At 33.9% G+C, this 21,399-nt stretch overlaps 2 protein-coding genes across 2 annotated transcripts; both read left to right on the top strand.

The window, feature by feature from the left end:
* Positions 1-14,464: 14,464 nt before the first annotated feature.
* LOC147407121 (caffeoyl-CoA O-methyltransferase) lies at positions 14,465-15,864 on the top strand. Its single transcript, XM_086435516.1, has 5 exons — positions 14,465-14,629; positions 14,720-14,799; positions 14,882-15,026; positions 15,119-15,250; positions 15,346-15,864. Exons 1-5 carry the CDS (start codon positions 14,546-14,548, stop codon positions 15,637-15,639), a joined length of 735 nt encoding a protein of 244 aa, XP_086291642.1. The 5' UTR covers positions 14,465-14,545; the 3' UTR covers positions 15,640-15,864.
* A 4,675-nt stretch (positions 15,865-20,539) lies between these two features.
* On the top strand, positions 20,540-21,187 carry LOC147407120 (small ribosomal subunit protein uS9-like). The gene has a single exon (XM_086435515.1). It carries the CDS (start codon positions 20,589-20,591, stop codon positions 21,039-21,041), a length of 453 nt encoding a protein of 150 aa, XP_086291641.1. The 5' UTR covers positions 20,540-20,588; the 3' UTR covers positions 21,042-21,187.
* Positions 21,188-21,399: the final 212 nt, after the last annotated feature.

Raw genomic sequence — 21,399 nt, 5'->3', positions numbered from 1 at the left:
TATTTATCATGTTGAATTTCATTTTTAAGTTTGAGAGTTATGTGGAAGTTTAGTAACTATCCATTTTCAAAACCTTAGATTTAGTTCAAAATAAATTGTTTTTAAAATTTTAATTTCTTTTTTGGGATCTAAGTTTTTCGATAAAACTTAGAGGGAAGCAAAATGACCCCTTAGTACGATTCAAAATCTTACTGATTTAGTGGGGAAAGGGTTTCACTTGAAAAAGATCCTCCTAAGCCAAATGGTGAATTTTCAAAACATGCAACCCCTTTTTAAATTAACCTACATAAATCAAAGAGCTAAGTTATTAAAAGTTCCATGGCATCATTAAATTTTCTATTCTTACCATCTTTTAAAAATCATCAAAGTTATCATAGAATATAGAAACTCATTTGTCTCAAATAGGATATATATGAATACTAAGGGATGGATACTAAGGGAAGCGTTCGGAGGCCTTAAAAAGACCCTAACATTGTGCCAAGCATTTTTCAAAATAGGGGTTAAAAGTTTTGAAATAGGTTGATTTTTTTGTGAGGGTAATCTTTATGGTGAAGAGATTATCCTCACTAAAAATCAGCTCATTCCAAAACTTCTAATCCTAGTTTAACTGTTGAAGAATCGTGGATCATCCCATTTTTATATACTATTTTTTATGGGATTAGAAATTTCGAAATGGGCTGATTTTTGGTGAGGATGATCTCCTCATCATAGAAATCATCCTCACAGAAAATCAGTCCATTCCGAAACTTCTAACCCATACATTGAAAAAATGTTTGACACAATATTTGACTCTATTTAGGGCCTCCGAACACCACCCGGATACTAATTAGCCATCCTGACTCTTGAAGAGATCTTGAAACCTAATTGATATTCTTCACCAATATGCCGAAGTTTATCATTAGACCATGCAGTACAAGCATATTACCAGTCAAGTCTTCATTTATGCTATAAAATGAAATTATCTAAAAGAAAAATAAAACAATAGGGGACTGCAAGGGTATATTTCACCCAGTTTTAATTTTTTAAACCATTACGGATGTTGTTTTTTTCTTAATGACGTAATATCCAAAACTTTCAACAAAAAAAAAAAAGTTTTTGTGTTTTTGTTTGTTTGTGTTGGATTTAGAATTTGATTGAGAGAGAGAAGCAAATGAAGTTATCATGGTTTATAGGTTTTCAACATACATATCACATAATTTTAATGGTGATGGATGCTTTTGTGTTTAACATTGCTGGATAATAATATAAATCCTTTCATATTTTATCTATAAAAAAAAAGTTGAACTGAACCTTAATGTAAATGTAAAGGGCATTTGTGAATCTAACAGATAAATAACATTTTAATGAATTACAATTTGAGTGGCCACATAATGTTGTGTGCCTAATATTGCTGGACACTGCAAGTATCCATTCATATTTTCCCAAATTGGGAATAGGAATCCTTTCTTTAAAAAATAAATGATTTTGTGAAGGGAGAAATTGTAAGAAAATTTATAAAATAAGGTTTTTTAAAAGTTTCCCAGCTTCACGAATGAAAATATAAATGGTTATATTAAACACCTCATTTTTTTTCTAAATCAAAATTATTAGATTATATTTTTATAGTACCCTTAAATTTGAGACTATTACTATTACAAATGATGGGTACCCAACTTCAATGACAAGTTCACCTATTTGTGAGGCATAATGCAAGTCAAGGTATTTCAAAAGAGTTGTGATAAATGCATGCGGTTTTGATATGTTGTTGATGTGGCAAGGATACGGAATCATAGACCGTTTTCATCGTGAAACACAAGAAAAATATGTGCAGTTCTGTATGCTTGCCATGTCAGTCACATATTAAGATCGCGTGCATTCATCATTATTCATTTCAAAATATTAATCTTCACTTATCTTGAGATTAATGTGCATGGTAAGGAATAAAATCATACTTTTTCTATTTTTCTATTTTTTTTTTCTAACAAAAATTGTATAAAAAATTCTTTAAAATAACGTAAGCATTGCTCAATACTTATCTGGAAATATGTTTATAGTTCCATATACGTATTTCTTAACTTTTAGTGGATTTTTATTGAACAAGTCTAGACTTTTAAGTCAGCAAAAGTTGGTGTTGATGGTTGTCGGTGTTCCAAGACTTTGACCAAAAGCAAGGACGGTAAAAGAGAGAGAAAAAAAAAAGAAGAGCGTGGGCACCACTTTTACCAAACTCACCAATCTTTGTACAACTTTGCTGGTGAAGTTTGTAACCAGAAATCACCAACAGAAAAGAAAAGAAAACTTCTATCTTATAGTTGGTGGATGTCAAGTGTGAAAATATTATTGTTTTATCAGATATTAGAAAAAGAGTCATGATAATATGACTCCCCAGGTGCATACTCAAATGACTTCATGATGTGATAAATTCGGATACCGTAGATCTGAATGCCTCACTTTCCCATAAAAAAGAGTTTTTCGGGGGAATCATGTATCTCTATATGTACAAATCTACGGTTCCCAAACTTATCCATGGTCATAGAGTCATTTGAGTATGCCATCTGACGAGTCATATTATCAGGACTCTTAGAAAAATGAAAGTACCAAGGTGGCACAAGCATACCCTTTTGGACTTATTCATCAAATATTTGACCTACTATTTTAGGTCCCCCAAATCGAAAGAACAAAGATTTGCTGTTTTAAAACTTATGTGCTTAGCTGATGAATCAATTTCATGATGCCATGTGTATTAAATGAACATGAGTGATTGGTTGATAGAGAGAAAATTTTAGAGCAGATTAATTGGTTATCTAAAGTTGGATATATATTGGAAAGTAAGCTTAGATTAATTAGATTAAAGAAAATAAATTTACAACAATTGTACAAGTGTTCACGGGGGTGCTCATTCACTATCTTACAAAGATCAAACAAAAAAGAACAAAGGCAAATGATAGAAGTTGCGAATCAGGAAGATTTTCAATTGATCAATGAGAAGGTGGGAGGTTCATGAGATCAGTGAATCGAAAAGAGTATTTCACTTTATTATGTATGATTTGTGAAGTAAAGAGAACCAAATTTTCTCAAGGGTATTTTCATACTTCTGCCAAATTATGTAAAATCTTATTTATGTTTCTTGCGGTACATACTTATCTTTAATCGGTGAAAGGATAAAAAATTAATCGAAGTTTTCTCTTCATAGTAAAATTGATGTGGATTCTTGGACATACTTCAATCTTTGAGGGAATCAGGTAAATACCTGTGTTTCTTTGTTTGCCTGCATCTTCGACTATTTTTCTATATTGTTCTTGGATTGATTTCTTTGATCACTCGACATTTTCGATGCACCGATTTAATGAAGAGTCATGATAATTTGACGCTCTTTTTTTTGTACGCTTCCTTCACAGAACCATACAAAATCATAAGTATATGTCATTGTGTATCTCAAAGCAATGGATTTACAATATGTGAAGGGAGTGTACAAAAATTGGGCGTCGGATCATCACAATTCTTTATGAAATGTGCAATGATCATAGGTCATAAAAATATTTTTCTTATATAGAAAATTGGTCTAAATGAAAGCTCATAAACTCTTTGATAGTAGTCAAAGGTCTCCTTGGCATTTGAATGCCTGTGTCTCTTAAACAAAAAAATTGCTTTGTGATTTGTGTGGAAGGTCTTGCATGTATTCATCTTTTATTCATATTGGATGCTTGCCTTTTGTAACTAGAAATAGATTACATGGAGAGTGATTGGGTCATCTTATTCTTTATATCATGTAATTGAAGGGTACGTCCCTTTTTATACTATATTTCCTTTTTTATTTATAAAATCTTTGAGAAAATAATTTTCAGTAAGTGTTTATTAAATTTATTTAATATATTATAAGGGCCATTTTGTACTTTAAAATAATGACTAAGGGAATTCTGAAGATAACATAATAAAAGAATTTTTTTTGTTGTTGTAAGTCTAGAAAATTGATATTAGGAACTGTGTGGTAGTAATTTTATTATTATTATTATTTTTTTAACGAAAATGACCTTGATAAAAATAAGGTTAAAATCAAATGTCGGGACATTTTTTGGCCTCCGGAATTTTAGTGTCCATCAAACCACTTTACTTTATCTTCTCTGGTTATTATAGTAGATATGTTATAAGAAAACATGCAACATATATTAAGTTCATTATACATTTGGTTTATGACCCTAGGCAAGTTGAGTCAAATAAATATATATGAAGTAAATATTTGACTATATTTTAAAAATTTTCTAATCAAATTTATATATTTTTCATTTTTCAAGATTTAAAAAAATATATATAATTAAATAAGTTGGTCAAGTTTCTAATTTGAATTAGGAAATGTTTATAGTCGACCCAATGCCATTTTAAACAAGTTTATGACCAAGTCAATTAAAAATTCATTCCAATAGGATCAGTTTGATCGAGCTACAACTTGATCTGAGGAGGTGAAAACCATAAACATATCATGAGAGACCCTTCAAGTCATGCATCCCATCGAGGAATGCCTTTTGAATAGCATATGCATTAGATACGCATCCGACCATCTCATGTTTAACTTAAGATTGTTTTTGGACTGGCTAATGTAAATTCTTTGGTAGGGTCATAGTCACTCTCTTTTTTCTTTTAAGAAATTTTTCAAAAGATTAATGTCAGAGTGACCTTAGTGGGACACATCTTGACGTGGTGGCGCACGCATGCCCATTGATACATTTCTCCGAAATACAAGTAAAATACATCTACTAACATGTGCAGACCACCACATCAAGGTGTCCTCCGCTGAGTTCACTCTAGCACGACTCACTTGAAAATCTTTAAATGAGATAACCTAGCTTATCTAATGTATAAGAGTTGTGATAATCTGACTTAGGCACGTGGCATACTCAATCAACTAATCTGATGCGACGGTCTTGCAAATCATAAATCTAATATCCTCAAGATAGAAAACCACACATTTTTATGGGAAATCACAATTTTATATCCCGAGAAAAGTAGATCTACAATTTTATAGAATGTCACAATTTTTATAGTTATGGCACATGCCTAAGTTAGATTGTCTATAGTGGGTGTATAAATCTTTTTCTTGTGTATTCTAAGACAAATGATCTATGATGAGGGCGTAGAGGAGCGTATGTGAGAGTGGGGTGTCAGGTAACACGCTTCTACTGTAATTTCAGTTAAAATTATAAAATAAATTTCCTAGAAATACTCACCAACCCTACCCTCTAAATATTCTGTGCTTTTTTTAAATGGTAGCCCCACTTACCTAACTTGGTTTGACAAGTCATGACTAATGAGCGAATGTCTCACCCGAAATGTTATATTTTTCTGGTCGCATAGGGCAACATTACGACGTTAGATTTCCAAGGTACGGTCGTTCGGTTGGTCGTATAGGGCAACAGTATTACGTTAGATTTCCAAGGTACGGTCGTTGGGTTGGTGAGCTCTCGTTTTAAGATAAGAGAAGAGAAGAGATTCATTCTGTCTCTAATTTTTTGAGAAAATATCGGCTTAATCATTTAGAGAGGGTTTCTTATTAATCGTCTGACTTGACTATTCATCGTTCAATGGAATCTCTAAAATTCACACACCTCCAGATTTGTGCAATAAATAGTTTATCTTTTACTTTTATAGGTTAATTATAAAAGCACCCCCCCACCCACAAAGTTAATAAGGTCAACCCGCACAGCAGCCTAATTATTTTGTCTTATATGGGCAATTAAGAAATTGTTGTGGTAGGTAAGTTTCAGAAACTCTTGACTTCACGTGTTAGAAAATGACCATATGCTATGTCCATCATGATCGTGTCTTTATGCATCTAGATTTTAAGGTCACCGTCAAATGTATATCCATTGGTCATAAATATGGGATGAAAAATCCTAAATGACCGGAAATAACATTTGAAGTAGCATTGAGAGTGAATTTGCATGTAAAAATCATAAATTCTTTTTTCTTAAATACACTTGAAAAAATTGATGGTTCTCTATTCACAAAACTACTTCTAGTGTTATTTTGAATCACTGTGGGAAGACTCAAATAAGATTCCATCTAAACTAAGGACTCGTGGTATTCATTACATAAAGGGTTGTGTTAGAGTGACTTTAAAATTGTATCTCATATCTTACTTTCTAATCAATAAAATAAGTGGGCCATGACACCCATATTCTAAGAATATCTTTAATATGACATATCGTGCATATCTTGTGGTAGTATTTGTGCAATACCAATCATCTTGGTACATTTTACTAATCATATCATCAATACTTAAGATAAACGTTTTAAATATATATATAAAGAAGAAGAGACTGTTAGATTGTGTGTATTGAATGCATCCCAATTTATAAACTTAGGCTGTTAGGCTTGACGTGGCATGCACTAGAGATTCTATGAGCAGTATGATGAGGAATTCAATAAACAAAAAATCACTCATGATTTTTCAAGTTGGGATCTCATCTCATCTAGTCACAATTGACATCATTAAACATCCTCTACTATTGTAGAAGTCAAATAATTAAATCAATTTAATTATTTATTAACACATATTGACGTGGATGTGTGTACGGAACCATAGATGCTTTTCACTTATAACCATAGATACTTTTCATAGGGATATAAGTGAAAAGCATCTATGGTTCCGTGCGCACCTCCACATTAATTAGTTAAGTGTGAATCTTTATTTATTTAAGAATATTTTGCTAAGGATCATTATATGCCTAATTATATCCTTTTACAAGATACAAACATTGTTTATCCATTAAAAATAAATATGAGACTGTGTCAAGAAAAGCAACCTCATGTTTATTGACAGGGTCGTCCTTGGTATATTTCTAATACAAAAAGTTGTACGGAACATATTGATCTTGAGCAAAACTCTTTAAATAATTATAAGTTTTTATACTTTGACCCATCTTTATTTACATAAGATTATTTTGTATAGGATCATTATATGCCTAATTATATCATTTTACAAGTTACAGCCATTGTCTATCCGTTAAACATAAATACGGGACCCTGTCAAGACAAGGAAGATTCATGTAGTCATGTTTATTGACAGGATCCTTGGGATATTTCTAATACAATTTTTTTTTTTTTCGGAACATATTGATCTTGCGGTGACTTGTATATGATTTCAGTCATCTTTAAATATTTTACCACTATAATCATCAACTCTTAAAAGATCAACATCTCAGGTGGGGGGAGAAAGATAAAGATAAAGTTTCTGTTTTTAATCAATTCTAACTATCAATAAAATGGACCACCAATATATCAATTTAAGAAAATTACCATCAAGTCCCTTTCAAATCTCTTCTCATTTCCTCGCCCATAAATATTTAATACAAGAGATTTGTATATAATCAATCACAAAAATCTTATTTATTTAAAATAAATATTTAAATTATTGCAAAATATTATTTCTTATAAAATACCCAAAAAATTCTGTCTACTCTAATAAAGTTTTCATAAACTTGGCCAATATTTTCAAAATAAAGGATGAGTCATTTTTTTGGGTGAAATGTGATGGATCATTACTCACATTGAATACCTCACCTTGCGGTCTCCATTACAAGTAGGACGAGTCTTAAAATCATGTTAATTATAAGATCAGATACTTTGTAGTGTTTTTGTTGGTAATACAATTTTGATAGTTTAGACAGTGTTGTGTTGAAAAAATAATAATAATTGAACCCTCTAAGGTCCAAGGCTTATATTATACTTAAAAAAATTCATTTTTTTTTATCTAATCAAAAGCCTTGAAAATGGATGACCAATAAACTCCTAAACCTCATCAAAAGTTCTAAAAAGAGTGATTTTGTTGCTTGGTTGATGTGGCACTCTCTTAAGCTTTGGAAAAAACACCTCAAGGAACTAAAACAAATAATCCTATAAAAGATATTTTAATGTTGGCTACTCCAAACATCATTAAATTTGAGTCGTAATGAATGCACGTGATTGGATACACGGCTGACATGGTAAAGACACAAACTTATAGATATTTTTCATCGGGATACACAAGAAAAAGATGTGTAGTTCAATGCCCTTATCATGTCAGCCATGTATCAAAATCGCGTGCATTCATCGTTATTCTAGTGCCCTTTCTTCAATTAGATACTAATGTGAATGAATCATAACTAAATCACTCCTTTCAAATTTGGGAGTTCTATGGTATACATCAATCTTCAAAATCTTAGACTAGGTAGACAAAGGTTTTTTATTATTATAAAATCTAAGTTAGACTATCAAGTAATCAACCTTCGATGATTGAGACTGAGTTGGTCCTCTAATTTTAAAAATCTTTCGTCAAGCAATAAATGAGAATATATTTTTTTAAATCTAATTTAGACCAAATTGACCATGAATGTGACGGCTGAGGTTGCCGGCCGTGTACTTTAAAAACCTTTGATCTGGTATTTTTTTTCTAAAAAAGTTATTTAAACCTTGAACCGGTAAGAGTGGTGGTGTTATTCTGTTGACGTGGAGCTCTATTGACTGTGGAAAACATGGTACAGTACAGGCCTGCATGGGCTACAATAAAAAACAAACACGCTGCAAGCAAGTCCGATACAGAAGCGTCCAACCAGCCTTACTACGTTAGTAAGGATTTTACCCTCTATGAGAGTCCTTGGCTCACGTTGTGCTATCCAAAAGATTGCTGATAATTTGATGGATTTTTGGTGGATTAATTTGACCAACGTTGATGTGGAAGTACATAATTTATTTAAAAAGAAAAAAAAAAGAAAAAGAGAGTTCTTTTTCTTTTGTTCATAGTTAAAAAAATAAATTTTCAGATCCAATCACCTTGTGACATTCAAAATCATGATCCGATGAAATGGGTTTGTTAGAGATAAAATTATATAAAGTTAAAAAAAATAATTATTTTTCATCGTTGAATTTTATTTTTAAATGTGGGTGCTCGATTATCGTCTGTATTAAACACTATGAATTAAGCTCGAAAAATAATAATTTTTACTAAATATGAATATTTTCATGAAATCTAGATGTTTGTGTTGTTGGATTGTCAATGTGATAATCAATGTGGGCCCAATGATTCTTTTTAAGATTGGAAATCTAAAAAAATAGATATGTGGGCAAAGAACAGGCAAGAGAGAGAGAGAAACCATCTCTTTTCTTTTTTTAATTAGTTATGTGCTTCCACGTTAGCGTGTGTCAAGTCCGTCCACTAAAAGTTTGTCATATTATCAGTACTTTAGCCAAAAACATGACCCAATGCTTTAGGGATGTAGAGGACAAACTTTTATGAACTTCACAAAAAAAATTCTAAAAAAATTATTTTTCTTCATTGAATTTTAATTTAAAGTATAGGAGTTATGCGGAAGTTTGGTAGCCGTCCATTTTCAAAACCTTAGATCAAAAAAAAAAAAAAAAAAAAACGAAATTTGAATTTTTTTTATTTGAGTTTTTTTTAAAAGAAACTTGGAGGGCTATGATGTTGGATTTGTGATGTGGTAATTCATTTAAGCAAAATGACCCTTAGTAAGGCTTAACATCTTTACTAAGTTAGTAAGGAAAAAATTTCTCTATAAAATATCTTTGACGACGTAAAAAGTAAAAAAAGGTAAATTAAATTTGACCCCTGAGTTTAGGCATAATTTCATGTTGACGCCCTAACATTTTGACAATTACATTTACCTCCCCTTTCATCCACTAGTGTTAAAGTTCAATGTTATTGTATTATTCTACCATCTCATTATATCTTTTTTTTTTAAATATATATATAGCGCTCCTGCGACAAATATCTGGACAAACATCTAGACAAATTATCTTGTCTTTCGCATCTTCATAGGATGAACGATGCAAATTTGTTTAAAATCAAGTGTTTCATTGTTTCACTTACATCTTTTAAATATTTACGATTACCTCTCTGAGACAACAAAAAGAACTTCAAATCATAAACATAACTTTTCTTCACTTCTTCTCCACACTAAACATGTACTCGCCTTCTTCAACAATCCTAACTTGAGATTTGCAATAACAACTAAATCATGTTTCCATCCCAATCAATGATGAGTAAAAACCCAAATCATAAATGCACAAACGCCTTCTTCACTCTTCATTGTTTTCTAATAGAGAAATGTTAGGATTATTATTGTAGACACCCCAATTTGCACGAACCCGTTAGAAAGATTCAAATTTTCTCGAGTTGATTCCGATTTAGAACTCAAACTCTTTGACGGACCCGCATTGCCACTTGGCATCATATTCATGCATACATGCATACTATTTGCATCTCATATCATGCCCATACCTTGTCCCTAATCCACTTTAGACCTATGTCCATCACCCATACCCTCACCATGGTCTACTACCTAGTCCAACCTAAGCCCAAAACCCAATGCCATTCTAAACCCAATTACCCAAATCCACTACCTAGCCCAACCTAAGCCCAAAACCCAATGCCATTCTAAACCCAATTACCCAAATCCATTACCTAGCCCAACCTATACCCAATGCCACTCTAAACCCATAACCTAAATCCACTTTCTAGCCCAACCTAAGCCCAAAACAAAATCCATTCTCTAAGCCCAAAACCAAACCCACTCCAAGTCCATTCTCTCACCCCTTCACAAGATGACACATGTTGATACCTCATAAGCCTCCAACACCCAATGCATCATCTAATTGGAGAGTCAACCTTTCTTTTGTGAAAACTCAAGAATGCCTTTCTCAAAAAGTTTAGTCCAACCAAAAAGGTTAGTTGGTCTTTGGTAATAATCTATAAAGGTGAGAGAACTTCCCATTATGCCCTCAAAAGGTGGGAATCTTCAAGTACATACATGGAGTCCTCCCATTGGTCCATTTCAAAAATATACTTCTACCCTTGCTTTATAAGTTATTTACAAATGAACCAAAGTCTACTTTTCACCTACCACTTCACCTTTACACATGTCATCCTCCTATTCACCCTCCCAAATGTGCTTTTCTTTTCCCATTGGTCCATTTCAAAACTACACTTCCACCCTTGCTTTATGAGTTATTTACAAATAAACCAAGATCTACTTTTTACCTACCACTCCACCTTTACACATGTCACTCCCCCATTCATCCTCCCAAAAGTACCTTTGTTCTCTCACCTCTATTTACCAAAAAACCAAGGATCAAAGCATGCTTTTAGGGTTTCTTCACAAATGTCATCTTTACCCTCATACAAATGAAAAATCCAAAAAGAAATAACCTAAATCTCATGTCCATGTTCTTTATTTTTAGGGTTGGACCACTTTATCCCCAAAAGTTCTCCAAAAACTCTATAAATACCCTCATTTCCTATGAGCAAGGCATGCTCTCAAGCCCCCATCTCTCAACCTAAAACTCTACCAAAATCTCTACTCATCTCTCATCTCTCAACTTCCAACCTCCAACTCTCTTATCCTTTAACTCTCAAGTTCACTTCTCAAGCTCAAGTTCATTCAAGACTTCCAAGGGGACAAGGTGGGATAGTAATTATTTATTTATTTTCTTTTATCTTGCATCTTCTTCTTCTAACCCTCTCTTTTCTTTTTTAGAAACCCTTAAGATGTAATGGAGAACCCTCCTTCATCCCGAGTAGATTGAACCTCAACCTTGGGCATGGAATGCTTGAGGCGGTTTGGTCGAAAGGATGGAGGTTGAAGCCCTTTTTAACCCACTCTCATATCATGCATCATAATGTACACTATACACACACATCACACATGTTGGCTATGATGAAGAAATGTGTAACTCTCTTGATGGGGTTAAAACACTAAGTTTCTAGCTAAACATGCATGCATTAAGGTTATAGATCTAAGAGAATTCCTTTCATGGAATTTTTCTAAAATCATAAACCAACATTTCAACTCATGCAAAAGTGTGTTGACTCCATAGAATGTCTTTTTCTATAAGATATCTCTTATGTCAACACCAACATCAAAATCTCTTCCAATGAGGTACATACACACTATATGCACCCACCCACTTCATGCATCTCATGCATTCTACTTGTTATTTTAATCATTTTCAAAATGGCCAAATCTAAAGGTAACCACCTTAGGTGGAGAGAATGGGGTGCTTAACACCTTCCCCATTCTCTAACCGAATCCCCTTACTTAGATCTTAGGTAGACCATACCTTTTCCATGATTGAGAGTCACTACAATGCCATAAAAAAATAGTTTTCAAAAGAATCGATTCGGGTGCCCATTCACACCCATTTACAAAAAAGAATGGTGGCGACTCCAAACAACGTAGCATTGAGGTTCAAAGGTGAACATTTCTCATGTCTACAATTATCATTATCTCTGCTCAATCCTCTATCTCGGTATTAATGGTAGACTGAAATTCTTGGAGAAGATCGCTACAAACATCGAATTTGAAAGTTTTTCAAAATTTGATATTAAGATCCCCCTCCCTCTTTCAATTCCTTATCTTCTTTAAATTCTACTGGAGCTTCAAAGCTTCTAAGATTTTTAGAGGTTTGACGGAGTCTGCCATTAATGGTGGATTAAACCCATGTATACTTGAGAAATTAGATTTGAACCGCCATCAATGGTGGACTAAACCCATGTATAGAATAAGTTTTATTTTCTTTTTCTTTTTCAAAGTGAACTTATAATGCTTAATACAAGAGAAATCAGATCTGAACCGTTTCATATGTAAAGATCCAAATTTGATTTGAGAGAAGAAATTAAAATTTGATTTGGAATGAAGATTTAAACTGTTGATGCTTATACTGATTCTATGAAGAAAATTTTGAGGTTAGGGCATCAGAAGAAGAGTGAGGAAGAATATATGATCTCGTTTAAGGGTGTTTATTTGTCAGGGAAGTAATATTAAATGTCGAATAGTTTTAAGTAATCGAATAACCCACGTGATGCTTCAAATTAAATCGCAACTATTGGATTTCTATTTAATCGAACAATTGGTGTCATTTGTATGGATGTAAGTGGGTATATTTGTCTGTGGATCTTGACCTTATATATATTACAATATCTTTGTTTAGTCCTTCACAAATAAATTCATTTTTGGGGGATATTTTTGTTTATAAAAAAATTATTTTACAAAGAGTAAAATAGTCTTTATAAAATTTAAAATTCAAATTTTAACTGTTTGATTGACAACATGTAGAGAGAAGGGGGTTAAGTGTACCCGTTAGATAACTATAGGGGAGGTAAGTGTAATTGTTGAAACATTAGGGTCTCAATATAGGTTTCTTCCAAATCATCGGGGGTGAAAGTGTAATTAATCTAAAGGGTCAATTAATTTGACGTCAAATAAATGATCCCTTAATTATTCATGAAATATTATAGCCTTTTTACCCTTCACTTCCAAAATTTTAGTTTCTTCAATATCCAAACATCAAGAAGAAAATAAGATTTAAATAAGAACTGAAGATGGTAAGTTTTGGTAAGAAATCTAATAAAATATTTTGTATAATTTCTGAAATTTTATTGAATTTTTCACAAAACTTTCTTGAATTTATCCGAATTGAACCCTCACTAAATAAATAGCAAATCCAAACTTTGTTACTATGAAAGGAAAAACTACAGGGACAACTATTTGCACACATTGAAATGGCTCAATGCTCCTATTTAAATAATTATCGTAAAAAAATAAAAATGAAAGACAATTTCACCCTTTCGTTTTGGCTTATTGTACCCATCACCACCTACTAAACTAAAATCCAAAATCCACTTTATTCTTCTTCTTATTCAAATTCATCCCCTTCTGAGTTTTGTGAGATGTTGAATAAATGGAGTTAGGTTTTAGAAATTTTTTTTTTTTTAATTATCAAGGAAGATGAAAAATTGTTATTAAAAATTTAAAATGACGATTTTGAATCGAAGAACTCAAATATTTTTTGATAATTCTGTTCGATAGGTTTATTTTGAATTTATTTTAACGAATTTGATAGGCTCTTACTGAACAAAATTTTTTTACTGAACATTAAAAATCGATTCGGTAAGTATCTATTGAACAAAAATTTCTCATGTGAATGACTTCGACTAAATTGAAAGTGTTTATGGTAAGAAAAATAAGTAAGATCAAAGTTAACCCTCATTAACATTTTTCTAGATGCGAAGAAAAAGAATAATAATTTTGTAGTTTTAGATGGGTGAAATAAGTAATTTAGGTTAAGTATATTTATAAGTGTGTGCAGATTGTGGATAATTATTTTAAAGTTAAGATGAGTACAGAGAGAGTGAAATGAGGCATTTGTCTGTCTGGGCGCGCGCGAGCATGCGCCAATTGGCGCCCCCAAAAGCTACGTCATAATCCAACCAAAGAAAAACACGCTCATATCGTATCCCAAATTCTCAATAATAAAGTTGTCAAGTTGGAAGTGGAACCTTGAATTTGGTGGAGGGTGGAGAGCACATCAGCGTGGTTGGCCAGTGGGCCCACAAAACTAGCTCACCAACTCTAATCCAGACCTCTTCGCACCTTTTAGCATCCCCACCTACCGCTCTTCCCCGCAAATAAATACCCCCTCATTTCCTCCTTTCAAATCAGGTTAAACTGCAAAGCAAACCTAATTTGAATCAAACAGGAAAAGATACAGAAGAAGAAGAAGAAGAAGAGATAAGATGGCAAATGTTCAGGAGAATCAGGCAGGGAGACATCAGGAGGTTGGCCACAAAAGTCTCTTACAAAGCGATGCTCTCTACCAGGTAAAAAAACCCAAACAACCCCTTTATTCCTTCTCATTAAACTAAACATCTCTCCGTCTCAATCTCTTCTTCTCTATGTTTCTTTCTCAGTATATACTTGAAACCAGTGTCTACCCAAGAGAGCCTGAAGTCATGAAAGAGCTCAGAGACTTGACAGCCAAACACCCATGGTTAGTTTTCATCATAGAAACTCAAATTTCTTAAATTAATCTTTTATTAAATAAATAATTAAAACAAAATAAAAAAATACAGGAACATCATGACCACCTCTGCTGATGAAGGGCAGTTCTTAAACATGCTTCTCAAGCTCATCAACGCTAAGAACACTATGGAGATTGGTGTCTACACTGGTTACTCTCTCCTTGCCACTGCCCTCGCTCTTCCTGATGATGGAAAGGTACGTAACCCAAAATCAAATTAAATTAAAAAAAAAAACATTAATTCCAAGAAGAAAAAAAATAATGATTTATTTATTTATTTATTTTGTAGATCTTAGCAATGGACATTAACAGAGAGAATTATGAACTGGGCCTTCCCATCATAAAAAAGGCTGGAGTTGCCCACAAGATCGATTTCAAAGAAGGTCCAGCTTTGCCCGTTCTAGACCAAATGATCGAGGATGTAAGTCACAATTAATTATTATTATTAAAATCAAATTTATCTATGAATTTATGATTGATCTTGTAAATAAATAAATAAATAAATATGAAATACAGGGAAAGTATCATGGAACGTTTGATTTCATATTCGTGGATGCGGACAAAGACAACTATCTGAACTACCACAAGAGATTGATAGATCTAGTGAAGGTTGGAGGATTGATCGGATACGACAACACTCTGTGGAACGGATCTGTGGTGGCCCCACCTGATGCACCTTTGCGTAAGTACGTGAGGTATTACAGGGACTTCGTGTTGGAGCTTAACAAGGCTTTAGCAGCAGATCCAAGGGTTGATATCTGTCAACTTCCTGTTGGTGATGGAATCACTCTCTGCCGCCGCATCAGCTGATCACTACCAACCAAAATTATATTATGATGATGAATTCTTTCTTCTATATTTGTCATGTATAATATGTATTTCTGTTTGGAACAATCGGTTTCTTGAATTTGGGGGTAATAATTATGGGATGAGAGCATGGAATGTCAATGCTATCGTCCCCACTTTCCCCCCTATTTTAAGGTTTAATCTTTTACATTTCGTTATGATTAAAGGCATTCCATCTATGACCAAAAATGACTAATAACATATGCACGTGTCTGGTTGAAAATAAGGATCAACTTTTCTAGCATCAACCCATGATTGAGATTGAGGTTCTCCATCAACATGACGTTAGAATTTAAGGAAAAACTTAGATTTTCTTGAGATCAATTCCAATTTTTTAGGAATTAATATAATATTTCCTAAAGATACATTTTCCTTGGGAATCCCTACCATCTCAACGGTCATTTGGAATCTCGTAAATCATTATAAATACCTTAAAATCTAAGTATATGTATCCAATCATAAAACCCCCAATAAATACTACAAGGGATACACAATTATATATGGGCAAACATAAGTAATATAATAGAAGTCCGTACAAACAGATTCTTTTTATTCAATCAAATGCATAAGAAGAAAGGTTAAGAGTTCTTGGAGATATATGGAATTAGTTAAGGAAATTCAACTGGTGACTACATATTTCTTAACATGTGGGTCCGATTGCTTTTGTCCATAAGTTAATTGGACCGCATATTTCTAATAAAATTGGGATCATTTGGAGGAGATTTTTTTGGAGCTGACGATGCATTTGGCTTACCTAAGAAGTTAACGGGAGTTATGATTAAAATATTCTTGTTGATCCATGTGATTAGGGAGGGGTCCTTCAACCCCAGTTTATCAATAAACAAAAAAGAGTAGGTATGGGCTTACTCCAAACATTTGCTAGAACACCATATTTTTTTGTCAACTCCTTACATCAAAGCTTGATCAAAAGATTGAAGCATATCAAGCTTTCAACATATGTTAGCCACATTAATTACAGCTACCTTGGAATCCCGCTTATCTTGTAGAACAACTGATAGAGATTAATTCTCCTTGATTGAGAAATAGCAAAAAAATAAAATAAAATAAAAACAACAAAATAAATGTCTACTTTGAACCATCCAAAACTCCTACTTGATAGAGTATGTTTAAAGGAAGATTAAAAAAAATTAAATTAAAATATCATTAGCCACGGATAACAAACAAAGCTCGAGCTTGATTACTGGCATCTCCATGGATTTCTTCTGATCGGTACCATATTTTTCTGAGTTATTTGAATATCAATGCCAAGGTGGGTCGCACCATCTCATTAATTCATGAATGATGGAACACCTAGATCTGTGATTTCAATTTGGGTAATTTTTGGTTATCCCCCTTGGGGCTTGGGTTTTGGTGAAAATTAGAGATGCCCCCACTTGGGTTTTAAAACTAGTGATACACCCCCATTGACTTTGTTCTTATGTGAGGGATTAGATCATTAAATTATCCAAATGTCCTCATCATCAACCACTTGCGGGAAACCTTCTATTTTCGCCGAGTATCCATCATCTCGAGGGGGCAGATCCTCTGCACAAAGTTTCTCTTGTAGCTCTTTGTAGCCCATACTAATGATTGAGGGTGTGCTAGATCATTGAGACGGTTACATTCAATCCTAAAAATTTAGGAGCTGAGTGACTGTCCATTTCAAACACTTAATTGGAGTAATAAAAAAAATTGATATATATATACATATATATAATAAGCTGATTTTTGGCAAGGATGATCTCCTCACCATAGAGATCATCCTCACCAAAAATCAGCCCATTCCAAAACCTCTAACCCATGTTTTGAAAAATGTTTTGCCAAAATGTTTGTTGTTGAACGGGACCCATATATGGAAATGTTCAGCAACAAACATTTTGACAAATATTTTAGCAAAACATTTTTCAAAACATGGGTTAGAGGTTTTGGAATGGGCTGATTTTTGGTGAGGATGATCTCTATGGTGAGGAGATCATCATCACCAAAAATCAGCACATTCCAAAACTTCTAACCCCATCAAAAATGGTTTACAAAAAACGACGGTCCACGATTTTTCAACTTGTAAACATGGGGCTAGAAGTTTTGGAATGGGCTGATTTTTGGTGAGGATGATCTCCTCACCATAGAGATCATCCTCACCAAAAATCAGCCCATTCCTAAACCTCTAACCCATGTTTTGAAAAATGTTTTGCCAAAATGTTTGTTGCTGAACGGGACCCATATATATATATGGGGGCCATATGTAAAAACATATGAAAAAATAATGGTTTTTTAAAATATGGGTTAGAGGTTTTGGGTTGAACTGATTTTTTGCGAGGATGGTCACTATGATGAGAAGATCATCCTCGCAAAAAATAAGCTCAATCAGAAACTTTTAAATCCATCAAAAGTGATTTACAAATTATTGACAAAAAATCGATGGTCTACATTCTAAATCACTTTTAATGGGGTTAAAAGTTTTAGATTTAACTGATTTTTTTTAATGATCTTCCCATCATAGAGATCATCCTCACAAAAAATCAGTTCGATCCGGAACTTCTAACCCATATTTTGAAAATTTATTAATGTTACATTGTTTTTACATATGTTTTCTCATATGTCCCTTGAACCTGATATATATATGGATTAGGATCTGTATACACATAAAGCTACTCATAAAGCTAAAACGTGTTTTGTCTTATATTGGCAAAAAAGTTTGGAATGGGCTGATTTTTTGTGAGGATGATTTCTATGGTGAGGAGATCATCCTTGCCAAAAATCAGCTTATTATGAACTTTCTAGCCCCATCTTTACAAGTTGAAAAATTTTAGACCATCCAATTTTTGTAAATCAATTTTGATGGGGTTAGAAGTTTTGAAATGGGATGATTTTTTGCAAAAATGATTCCCTCACCATAGAGATCATCCTCACAAAAAAATTAGCCTATTCTGAATCTTTTTAACCATATAAGACAAAAACGTTTCAGCACCAAACATTTTGGCCTAACGTTTTAACCAACCATTTTGTCCTAGATGGGTTAGAAGTTTTAGAATGGGCTGATTTTTGGTGATGATGATCTCTACGCTGAGGAGATCATCCTCACCAAAAATCAGCCCATTCCAAAACTTCTAGCCCCATGTTTACAAGTTGAAAAATCGTGAACCGTCCATTTTTTGTAAACCATTTTTGATGGAGTTAGAAGTTTTGGAATGGGCTGATTTTTGGTGATGATGATCTCCTCACCGTAGAGATCATCCTCACCAAAAATCAGCCCATTCCAAAACTTTTAACCCATGTTTTGAAAATGTTTTGCAAAAATGTTTGGTGCTGAACGTTTCCCATATATATATAAATAAATCTGATCCAAACCATGAATCCAAAAGGACTATGTCATCATTTTTCTTCAATGTGTTCTTATATGGACTTTAGAGCAAGAGCAACAAGAGAAACTTGCTACAGAGGATCCGCTCCGTCATCGTAATCCTCAAGGGAAAAACATTTATACTCATATTCAAAACTTAAAAATCTATCTTTGTCAACTTTCAAGACTCAATAACAAGCTAAGGAATTTTGGGGAGGCTAAATACCTCACTTGGCACTTCAGCGCTCTGTTCGCTCTAATGGCCTTTTAGTGAGAAAAACAAGGGTTTTGGTGAGAGGTTGCAAATATGGATTACTATTGCAAAGTCGATTACCGGATACAACATATTGAATATGAATACTTTTGATACATTTGTTGGTTTTGTGAAGGCCTACCATCTTAGTTAAGTTGGTAAAAGGCATGTGGAGTGTTGATCTCATGATGTAGGTTCAAATCTAGTTGACCCACCTTCAAGTTGACTACTAACCAACCTTGCCTGCCAAGAAAAAAAAAAAAAAAAAACCTACCAGATTAATGTATGTGATTTGTGTGAAAATCACACATATATCGGCTAAATTTCATATCAAACCCGATAATTTTATGCCCTAGCAATGTTTCAGTGGTTCGGGTTGAATGACCTTAAGCTGGGTTTGGGTTAGCTCGACCAAACTCGACCAAGTTGTATTCTACAAAAATATGGTTGTCAATGAGCCGATTCGGGCCAGACTGAATTGAGCCCTAACCTGGCCCTAAATAGATGGGCTCTACCTTAGACTAATCCGATACCCATATCGGGACTAAATCAACTAAGCCCTAACATGGTCCTAAAGGACTCTTATCGAGTTCTCGTTGAATATAAAAGAATAAAATGTTGGATTCAACATTAAAAGTTGATAAAAATGTACTTCCTAAATAACTTGGTTCTTTGTGTAAAGATTATGTTACAACAAAACCGTGGATTGATGTATAAAATCAACATGATTTAAGATAAACAAAAAAAGCAATCAGAGGACATATGTGGTTCGGTTAGAATTGACCTATGTCCACAAGTGAAAGCGACAATTTCACTATATCAATCAATAAAGAATCCAAGTTACAATATCCCTCTATATTTGTATCTATTCAATGATGCGTATAATTTATTTTTCTCGGACAACACGAAAAAATGTCCCAAAGTCCAAAGTCACCAATCAGGAATAGACCACATAACTCAACAGATTAAAATATGTATTATTTATAGAATATGATAACGGGATGGGCCGGATCGGGTTGGGCACTATTAAGTCCTATCCTAATCCGGGGTTGATGGGCTGAAGTATTTTGAACCTGACCCTACCTTGCGGACTCAGTGTCAAGGCCCTAACCCTTATTGTTTTGAGCGGGCTGGACTGGACTAACAGCCCAGCGGACTAAATCAACACCACCACAAATAATGGCAAATAAGTAATTCTTATATAATCTCAGTCGTATTTCACCGCTCTCATCAAAACCCTAGACTCTACTACAAAAACTGCCTTTGACTCCTTCACAATCAATCTCTCAATTTAGGGTTTGGGTTTCGAGAACAGCTGAGATGGAACCCAATCAACCAACGATCGCATCCGCGGAGTCGGTCCAGTGTTTCGGCCGAAAGAAAACTGCAGTAGCAGTGACCCATTGCAAGAGAGGTAGAGGACTGATCAAGATCAATGGTTGCCCCATCGAACTCATCGAGCCAGAGATCCTCCGCTACAAGGCCTACGAGCCAGTTCTCTTACTGGGTCGTCACCGCTTCGCTGGAGTCGACATGAGGATTAGGGTTCGTGGAGGTGGTCACACTTCGCAGATCTACGCAATCCGACAGAGCATCGCCAAAGCCCTTGTTGCTTACTACCAGAAGTACGTGGACGAGCAATCGAAGAAGGAAATCAAGGATATACTCATCAGGTACGATCGAACCCTTCTAGTTGCTGATCCGAGGCGCTGTGAGCCCAAGAAGTTTGGTGGTCGTGGAGCTCGCGCTCGTTTCCAGAAATCGTATCGTTGAGAGGAGAAAGAAGTTGGATTACTCTTCTTTTTTATTTTATTTTCCCGGTTTAGTATCTTATATATTTGCTTTATGGAACAATACAAGAGTAATCTACTTAATGTAATGGTTTTTATTAATTTTGGATTTGGATGGTAAGTTTGTTATTTTGGTTGAGTTTTCAATTCCCTGTTCTATAAGGACGCAATTGTAAGATTCGTTTGGAAATTGGGATGGGACTAGTCACCTAGGTTTAAAATGTCATATTGATCGGTTAATGAAAAGTCCGATACGGGTCATGGTCGATACATTCGAAACAAACCAATACAGACTCGATGGTCAATGTTTTTGTGTTGGTTTTGGTCAATACCAATACATA

The sequence above is a fragment of the Akebia trifoliata genome, chromosome 3 (genome assembly GCF_017979445.1).
Source record: "Akebia trifoliata isolate Shusen 1 chromosome 3, ASM1797944v1, whole genome shotgun sequence".
In the NCBI taxonomy this organism is placed as follows: domain Eukaryota; kingdom Viridiplantae; phylum Streptophyta; class Magnoliopsida; order Ranunculales; family Lardizabalaceae; genus Akebia; species Akebia trifoliata.
This window is presented reverse-complemented; position numbering and strand designations above follow the sequence as displayed.

Bases quoted from the DNA above. Each gene is read 5' to 3' on its own strand.
- LOC147407121 (XM_086435516.1), top strand. From the start codon at position 14,546: ATGGCAAATGTTCAGGAGAATCAGGCAGGGAGACATCAGGAGGTTGGC. The intron at 14,800-14,881 runs GTTAGTTTTCAT...AAAAAAATACAG, and splicing joins TTGACAGCCAAACACCCATG to GAACATCATGACCACCTCTG. The intron at 15,027-15,118 runs GTACGTAACCCA...TTTATTTTGTAG, and splicing joins CTCTTCCTGATGATGGAAAG to ATCTTAGCAATGGACATTAA.
- LOC147407120 (XM_086435515.1), top strand. From the start codon at position 20,589: ATGGAACCCAATCAACCAACGATCGCATCCGCGGAGTCGGTCCAGTGT.